The 9,870-nt window shown below is 38.7% G+C and overlaps 1 protein-coding gene across 1 annotated transcript; it reads left to right on the top strand.

Moving 5' to 3' along the window:
- The first annotated feature begins 222 nt into the window (after positions 1 to 222).
- LOC131920060 (olfactory receptor 11H4) lies at positions 223 to 1,206 on the top strand. Its single transcript, XM_059274477.1, has one exon. It carries the CDS (start codon positions 232 to 234, stop codon positions 1,204 to 1,206), a length of 975 nt encoding a protein of 324 aa, XP_059130460.1. The 5' UTR covers positions 223 to 231.
- Positions 1,207 to 9,870: the final 8,664 nt, after the last annotated feature.

Genomic DNA, 9,870 nt, shown 5'->3' on the forward strand with positions numbered 1-9,870 from the left:
TTCACTATAGTCTATTTCTAATAATGTAGTTCCCTTTTTATTCCTAGCTCAGGAGGATGGAGAAGGAGAGAAGGAAGAGGTTACACCATTGGTATAGGACCACAATCAATCCAAAATAAGATAGGATTGCTTCCATCTGCTTTCAGAATGTTCATGTCTTTTCTCGTAGAACTTGTTTGACTCTCAAAGACCCTGAGATATGTTGAAAGGAAAGAAATTGGGGATAAACTCATGTCTTTTTTCTTCATGTATTTAGATCCCATGAACAGATCAGCAACACATGTTGTGACTGAGTTTGTTCTCCTGGGATTCCCTGGCTCTTGGAAGATACAAATTTTCCTCTTCGTGTTGTTTCTGGTGGTTTATGTCTTGACCTTGCTGGGAAATGGAGCCATCATCTGTGCTGTAAGATGTGATTCACGTCTACACACCCCCATGTACTTCCTCCTGGGAAATTTTGCCTTCCTTGAAATCTGGTATGTTTCCTCCACTGTTCCTAACATACTAGCCAATGTTCTCTCTAAGACCAAGGCCATCTCATTTTCAGGATGCTTCCTCCAGTTCTATTTCTTCTTTTCACTGGGTACAACTGAATGTCTCTTCCTGGCAGTAATGGCGTATGATAGGTACCTGGCCATTTGCCGCCCATTACACTACCCTGCCATCATGACTAGGAGACGTTGTGGCATATTGGTGTCTTCATGCTGGCTCATTGGATTCCTTGGGTACCCAGTCCCTATCTTCTCCATCTCCCAACTCCCCTTCTGTGGTTCTAATATCATTGATCACTTCCTCTGTGACATGGACCCATTGATGGCTTTGTCCTGTGCCCCAGCTCCTATTACGGAATCTGTTTTTTATGCCCAAAGTTCCTTTGTCCTCTTTTGCACTGTTGCGTACATTCTTCGATCCTATGTTTTGTTGCTCAGGGCTGTTTTTCAGGTTCCCTCTGCAGCTGGCCGACTAAAGGCCTTCTCGACCTGTGGTTCTCATTTGGCTGTGGTATCACTCTTCTATGGGACAGTGATGGTCATGTATGTGAGTCCTACATATGGCATCCCAACTTTGATGCAGAAGATCCTTACACTTGTATATTCTGTAATGACTCCTCTCTTTAATCCTCTGATTTATAGCCTTCGTAATAAGGACATGAAACTTGCTCTGAGAAATGTTCTGTTAGGAATGAGAATTGTCAAAAATATATGAGTCAACGATGTGGCATGCTTACATGTTCTAATAAAGAACAAACTGGAGATATATCAGTTCATTCAGTTGTCTTTTACTCTGCTCTTTTTTTTTTTTGAGACAGGGACTTATGTAGCCCTGGTTGGCTCAAACTCATCCTCTAGCCAAGTATGACCTTGATCATCTGATCCCCCTGTCTCCACATCCTAAGTACTAGGATTACAAGTGTGTAACAATGTGCCAAGCTTTGAACTTGATTTCAACACCAAATGACATTTTTCAAAGTCTATATTCATTGGAAAAATAAAATGTGATTCCTATATGAGATAGTTTCTTACTCAGATACCCATGGTTCTTCATTATACACCTCCTTCATCATTGTAACAGGACAATGAAGTTTGATGAACTGATTTCAATCCATAGGACCCATGTGGCAGAGAGAAGAAACCTATTCTTACAAGTTGTCCTTTTTTTCCACATGTGTGCAGTGGCATGTACTCCCCCAACATAATAATTAATTAGTAAATATAATTTAGAAACCCATGTCCAATATAGAAAGATGTACTTTTTAACACAGAAAAAGAAAATTCTAAAATATCCAACGAGTCTAACATTAATAACGAGGCAAATGACATGTCAATTTGCCCTTAGCAAAGCCCTCCTTTCTAGCCCACCCTCATTCTTTTGTGTTAGCTGCTAATACCTAGAAACACTTTCTACCAGGGACCTCCTGTAGCCACACCTGGCTGGGACTCAGGTAGGCAATTTTCATTTTCCCTCCAGTCTTGTCTGCAGCCCTGTAGCAACCTGCTTCCAGGTGCCTCTTCTCCTCCCATCCTGATTCAATTCACTGGAGATTCCACCTCTTTGTAAAGATCCAGCCTCCCCACCCCCAAGTCATTTCATCCCTGTTACTCCAGACATATTCTTTGTCCTAATGCAGCCTACTTTCAGGAGCTCCTCCCCCATCACACCTTTTATTCCCCAGTGATCTGACCTATTGGTGTGGACTGGATACCCCAGGCTTTTCCTCTCAACCTCTCTGAGCCTGTTTTCCTAGCCCACGTCTATTCTTTTCTGCCACTGACTGACTGACCTGCAGAAACACTCTCTACTAGGGATCCCACAGCTATCACACTTGTTTAATATCTTGAGAGGGAACAGCAACCAAAGAATGGAACACCCACCCAACAAAGACAAGACCATGTATCAACACCTAGAAATAACTCTGTCACTGTAACTCCAGAAGCCTAGACATCAACACACACACACACACACACACACACACACACACACACACACACACACGAGACATTATCCCTCTGTCAGAATCCAGTAATAGGCTCCAAGAAATGCAATATAACTAAAGCATAAGACAAGAACATCAAAATTGGGATTATCAATATGTTCAAGGACCTTAAAGAGGATATGAGTACACTCCTTAATGAAAACTGTGAAAACACAAACAGTGGAATGAAATAACAAAGACACTTCAAGACAGGAAATAGAAACAGAGTCACTAAAGAAAAACCAAATGAAAATAAAACTGGAAATGAAAATTTAGAAAGTGAAACAAAAACCTCAGAGGTAACTCTCACCAACAGAGTACAAGAAAAGAAGAGAGAATCTTAGCACTGAAGACAAGGTAGAAAAAACAGATACCTCAATCAAAGAAAATGGTAAGTCTACAAAAATCCAGGTGTTAAACATCCAGGAAATCAGGAACACTAGGAAAAGACCAAATCTTCAAATAATAGGAATAGAGGGATGAGAAAGAAACCAGGTCAAAAGCACAGAAAATATTTTCAACAAAATACGATGGTCCTAACCTAAAGAAGGAGGTGACTGTCAAGGTACAAGAAACATCCAGAATACCAAATAGGCTGAACCAGAAAAAAATTCCCTATGACATATAATAATCAAAACAGTAAATGTACAAAGCAAAGAAAGAATATTAAAAGCTGCAAGAGAAAAAGACCAAGTATTATCTGAGAACAGACCTATTTATTAGAATAAACCTGACTTCTCAGTGGTGGCTCCAAAAGTCAGAAGGGCCTGGGTGAATGTACTACAAACTCTTAAAGACCACAGATGCTGGCCCAGACTACTATACCCAGCAAAACTTTCAGTCACCATATGAGGAGAAAATAAGATTTTCTATGATAAAACAAAGTTTAAGCAATATCTGTCTACAAATCTAGTTCTACAGGAGGCACTAGAAGGAAGACTTCACCTTCAAGTGGAAGAAGTTAACCACACTCAAGAAAACACAAGGAATAAATAATCCCAGACCAGCAAATCAAAAGTGGGGAAAATTCCCACACCATAACAACAAAGTAACAGCAACCAACCAACAATTCTCATTGATACCAATGGTCTCAATTCCCCAATGAAACCACAGACTAACAGACTGAATTTGAAAACAGGATCTATCCTTCTGCTGTATCCATGAAACACACCTTAACATCAAGGATAGGCATTAACTCAGGGTAAAAGTTTAGAAAAATATATTCCAAGCAAATTGACCCTTGCCGGGTGGTGGTGGTGGCAGCGGCGGCGGCGGCGGCGGCGGCGGCGGCTCACGCCTTTAATCCCAGAACTTGGGGAGGCAGAGGCAGGCGGATCTCTGTGAGTTTGAGGCCAGCCTGGTCTCCAAAGCGAGTTCCAGGAAAGGTGCAAAGCTACACAGAGAAATTCTGTCTCAAAAAAAAAAAAAAAAAAAAAAAAAGAAAAGAAAAAAAGAAAAGAAAATTGACCCAAGAAGCAAGCCAGTGTAGCCATTTAAATATCTGACAAAATAAGCTTCAAATCAAACTAAGAAGAGATAGAGAAGGACACTTCATACTCACTGAAGGAAAAAAACCAAGAAGAGGATACTGCAATTCTAAACATTTATGTGCCAAACACAAGGGAACCCAAGTTCATTAAACAACAACAACAACAACAAAACGACTACAGCTAAAATCACATATTGATCTTCTTACAGTGATAGCGCATAATTTTAACACCCTACTCTCACCAATAGACAGGCCATCCTGACAAAATCTAAACAGAGAAATGCTGGAGCTAAGTGACATCATAAATCAAATGAACCTAGCAGATATTTACAGACCATTCCATCCAAACACAAAAGAATGTACCTTCTTCCCAGCAGCTCATGGAACTTTCTCCAAACAAAGCAAGTCTCAACAGATACAAGAAAATTGAAATAACACCTTGCATCCTGTCTGGTCACCATGTATTAAAGTTGGATATCAACAGCAACAGAAACCACAGGAAGCTTACAAACCCATGGAAACTGAAAAACTCTCTACTGAATGAAAAATTGGGTCAAGATGTAATTAAAGTCAAGAAAGTAATTAAAACCTTTTTAGAATTGAAATGAAAATGAAAACACAACGTACTTAAACTTATAGGACACAATGAAGGCAGTTCTAAATGCAAGTTCATAGCACTAAGTACCCACATCAAAAAAATTTGGAGAGATCTCACACTAGCAACTTAATGACACACTTAAAAGCTCTAGAACAACAAGAAGAAATAACACTCAAAAGGAGTGAATAGTCAAATAAAATACAAACAATACAAAAGAATCAATGGACTGAAGAGTTGGTTCTTTGAGAAAATCAGAAGATTGATAAACCCTTAGCCAAATTAACTAAAGGACACAGAGAGAAGATTCAAATTAATAAAATTGGGGATTAAACGGAGGATATTGGCAGGCGTGGTGGCTCATGTTTTTAATCCCAGCACTCTGGAGGCAGAGCCAGACAGAGCTCTGTGAATTTGAGACCTGCCTTGTCTACAGAGTGAGTTCCAGGACAGCTAGGGATGTTACACAGAGAAACCCTGTCTCAGAAAAATCAGTGCCCCAAAAGGGGGACAGATATCACTCCAGAAACCAATAGACACTGAGGAAATTCAGAGAATTATAAGGACATAATTTAAAATTCTCTACTTGACCAAATTGGAAAACCTAAAAGAAATGGAAATTTTTTTTGATATACATTACCTACCAAAGTTAAGTGAAGGTCAGAAAAGCAATTTAAACAGACCCATAATGGAAGCAGTAATTAAAAATCAATCAACCAAAAAATCCCAGGGCTAGGTGGATTCAGCACAGGTTCTCTCCCTCACCACAGCCATCATCTATGCTTCTGTTAGGACTTGCTCTACCTGCATACACCTGCAGAACCCTTTGGGTCACCTCCAACACCTAACTCCATACCAGACTTCCTACATCTTCTTTCAAGGTTTAGCGTACAAAATATTCTATTCAAACACCACAATGTGTGTGTGTGTGTGTGTGTGTGTGTGTGTGTGTGTGTGTGTGTGTATTCTATTCAACAGCACATGAAAGATTTCCTAAAATAGACCATCTCCTGGGACACAAAACAAATCTTAACAATTCAAAAGTCTGAAATAACTCCTTGTATCCTATCTGAACACAATGTAATAAAACTTAAAATCAACAACAAAAATGGCTCTAGTAAAAACACAAACCCATGGAGATTTAACAACTCATAATGGAATGACAAACAGGTCAAAGCCTAAATGAAACTTCCTAGAACTAAATGAAAAATGAAAGCACAACACAGCAAACCTTTGGGACAAACGGAAAGAAGTCCCACAGGGGAAGCTTACGGCTCTAGAACACATCACTGTCTAGTGATGATCATTTGCTTATTTGTTTCCTCCTGAGTGGATAGGACAGCTAGTGAATGGATGTGTTGTGGGCAATTATGACTAGTGTCTTTTAATTATTGCTTAGCTCCCTTTTAAGTTGCTGTCTATTGCCTCTCACTTTAATGTACATCATAAATACTATGATTTTATAATATGAACTATGTAGCATCTCTTATTGAACAGGTCCGTGTTTTCAATACACTGTGTTGAAAAAAATCAGAAAAAGCATAAATAAATGGCTTAATTATGAAACTCAAAAAGTTGGAAAAATGCTGTGGATATCGCTCTGTATAAATAAAGCACTGATTGGCCAATGACCAGGCAGGAAGTATAGGCGGGACAAGGAGAGAGGAGAATTGAGGAAGGAGGAAGGAAAGGGAGACCAGCTGGAGCCACTGCCAAGACAAGGAAGATGTAAAGTACCGGTAAGCCACAGGCCATGTGGCAAAGTAAAGATTAATAGAAATGGGCTGAATATAAGAGTGAGAGCTAGACAATGATAGGCCTGATCTAATGGCCAAGCAGTTTTAATAATGTAAGAGTCTGTGTGTTTATTTTATAAGTGGGCTCCGGGTCTGGCGGGACTTGGCGGTGGGAGCTGGAGAAAAATTCTCCAGCTACAGAAAAACAGGAACAAAACAAATCCAAACACAGTTGATGGCAAGAAATAATAAAAATAAGAGTAGAAATCTACAAAATAGAAAAAAAGAAAACCATACAGAGAACCAATAAATCTAAGAGCTGGTTCCTTGAGAAGATAAGCAAAATAGACAGATCCTTGGCCCAAATAACCAAAAGAAATACAGAGTGTACTCAAATGTACAGAATCAGAAATAGAGAAACAATTACAACAGTCATCAAAGAAATTCATATAAAAGGAAATATTAAAAAACTTCTCTATTAAGCTGGAAAATCTAAAAGAAGTGGATGATATTCAGCCTAACCACCAAAATTAAATCAAGGTGGAATCGATAACCTATACACAGTCACAAAAAATGAGGTGACTGGAATAGTAATAAAAGCCTTCAAGCTACAAAAAGAAACCAAAACCAAAACCAAAAAAAAAAACCCCAAAAAACAAACAAACAAAAAAACCCAAACCAGCCAACCAAACAAGCAAGAGGCCAGGATCAGATGGACAGGTGGATTTAGAGCAGAACTCTACCAGACATTCACAGAAGATCTATAGTCAGTCCTCCTTAAACCATTCAAAACTAAAAGGAAAAAAACAAAACAGAAAAAAAGGAAGAAAAAAGGAACAGAAGGAGCAATTCCGAACTCCTTCCATGAAGCCAGTATTAGTCTGATACCCAAACCAGCTAAAGACACAACAAGAAAAGAACTACAGGCCAAGATCTCTGATGAACACAGACTCAAATTACTCAATAACATCCTTGCAAAGAGATCCAGATAAAAATAAAAAATATTATATACCATGACCAAATTGGCTTTATCCCTGAAATGCAGGATGCTTCAACATACGCAAGTCAATAAATGTAATAAACCACAGAAATGGATTAGAGACAAAAAAAAATTCATGGCCATCTCAATAGATTTAGAAAAAGCCTTTGATAAAATTCAATGTACTTTCATGATAAAATTCCCAGAGAATATAGAACAGAGAACACATCTCAACACAATAAAAGCTATGTAGGAGAAATATCACTCTAAATGGAGAAAAGCTTGAAGTAATCCAACTGAGGTCAGAAACAAGGCAAGGATGTCCTCTATCCTCACTGCTTTTTCTTTTTTAAAAAGATTTATTTATTTATTATGTATATACAGTGTTCTGTTTGCATGTATCCCTGCAGGCCAGAGAGGGAGTCAGATCTCATTACAGATGGTTGTGAGCCACCATGTGGTTGCTGGGAATTGAACTCAGGACCTCTGGAAGAACAGCCAGTGCTTTTAACCTCTGAGCCATCTCTCCAGCCTTTTTTTTTTTTGGTTTTTCAAGACAGGGTTTCTCTCTGTAGCTTTGTGCCTTTCCTGGAACTCACTTTGTAGCCCAGGCTGGCCTCAAGCTCACAGAGATCTGCCTGCCTCTGCCTCCCCAGTGCTGGGATTAAAGGCATGTGCCACCACCGCCCGGCTCCTCACTGCTTTTCAACATAGTGTTCAAAGTACTAGCTGGAGCAATACAGCAAGAGAAGCAAATTACAGGAATACAAATAGGGAAAGAAGACAAACCAATCCTATTTGCAGATGAAATGATACCATACATTAGAGATCTCCCAAATTCTACCAGAAAACTTCTAGAAGCAAGAAACAAATTAAGCAATGTGGCAGGATACAGAATCAACTTGTCTATATCAATGGCTTTCCTGTACACCAAAAGCCAACGTACAGAGAAGGAGATTGTGAGCACACTCCTATTCAGAGTAGTCTCAAAGAAAATAAAATATCTAGGAATAAACCTAATCAAGGAAGTAAAGGACCTCTACAATGAAACTTTTAAACCTCTGAAGAAAGAGATATAGAAGGATACTAGAAACTGGGAAGACATCCCATCCTCATGGATTAGTAGAATTCATATTGTGAAAATGACCATTCTACCAAAGTCTATTTGTGAATTCCATGCAACCCTAATAAAAATCCCCATTTCATTCTTCGTAGAAATAAACAAAACTATTATAAAATTAATATGGAACTGCAAATGACCTGTGATAACTAAAACAATCCTGATCAAAAAGAACATTGCTGGAGGGGGTTACAGTTCCAGATCTTAAGGCGTATTACAGAGTCATAGTAATGAAAACAATATGTATTGGCACAAAACAGACATGTAGAGGAATGGAACAAAATCAAAGACCCAGATATAAGCACATGTAACTGCAGCCACTTAATGTTTGAGAAAGATGCCAGAAATATATGCTTCAATAAATAAATCGTCTTCAACAAATGGTGTTGGAAAAACTGGATGTCCACATGAAATTATACCTGTATCTACTGCCTTGAACAAAAATTAACTCCAAATAGGTCAAAGACCTAACCCTGAAACCAGAAACACTGAAACTGCTAGAAGAAAACATAGACAGTACTCTCCATGACCTAGGTGTAGGAAAGGGCTTCCTGAATCAGTCTCTATTTGCTCAAGAATTGACAAATGGGACTTCATAAAACTAAAAGTCTTTTGTGCAACTAAAGGAACAACCAACTGAGTGAAGGGCGAGCCCACAGATCTGGAGACAATCTTTGTCATCTATATATCTGACCGAGGTTTAATATCCGGAATATACAAAAAACTAAAAACAAAACAAAGCAAAAAACCAGAGTCCAAAAAACAAGTGATTCGTTTGAAAAGTGAGCCTAGAACCTAGAGAGTTCTCAAAGGAAGAAAAAAATGACTAAGAAATATTTCAAAGCATATTCACCATCCCCAGACCAAACAACTCAATATCCCACAGATACCCACAGATAGTTGCTCAGCCATATTTATTGCTGTTTTATTTACAATACCTAGGAAATGGAAACAACCTAAATATCCTACCACTGTTAAATAGATAATGAAAATGTGGTACATCTACACTATGGAATACTATTCAGCTACTAAGGAAAATGAAATCATATACTTTGTAAGTACACGGACAGAACTAGAAAAGATTATATTCAGTGAGTTAACCCAGATCCAGAAAGATAAACATTGAGTGCTTTCTTTTATTGGAGGTTTCTAGACACCAATCTTCATATGTGTGTACACAACCTGTATTAACTACAAAATCCAGGAAAGTAAAATGGGATCAATGCCAGGAGTGTGTGTGGGGGTGTTGGGGAGTAATAGAGAGGGGACTAGCAGGCTACATATATTCTGATCAAGGAAAATGGGGAGGGGGGACTCTTTAGGGAAGGGTAGGAAAGTAAATATATAAGGTAGGAACAGGATAAAGGAGAATAGCAGGATACAAGTGATATTATCAGGGAAAATGGGGAGGGAGGATTCATTAGCAAAGGAGGTAAGTACAAAATAAGGTAGGATGAGGGCAAAGAGGAATAGAATAG

The sequence above is a fragment of the Peromyscus eremicus genome, chromosome 9 (assembly GCF_949786415.1).
Source record: "Peromyscus eremicus chromosome 9, PerEre_H2_v1, whole genome shotgun sequence".
Taxonomy (NCBI): domain Eukaryota; kingdom Metazoa; phylum Chordata; class Mammalia; order Rodentia; family Cricetidae; genus Peromyscus; species Peromyscus eremicus.

Excerpts from the sequence above, each read along its gene's own strand:
- LOC131920060 (XM_059274477.1), top strand. The coding sequence starts at position 232 with ATGTCTTTTTTCTTCATGTATTTAGATCCCATGAACAGATCAGCAACA.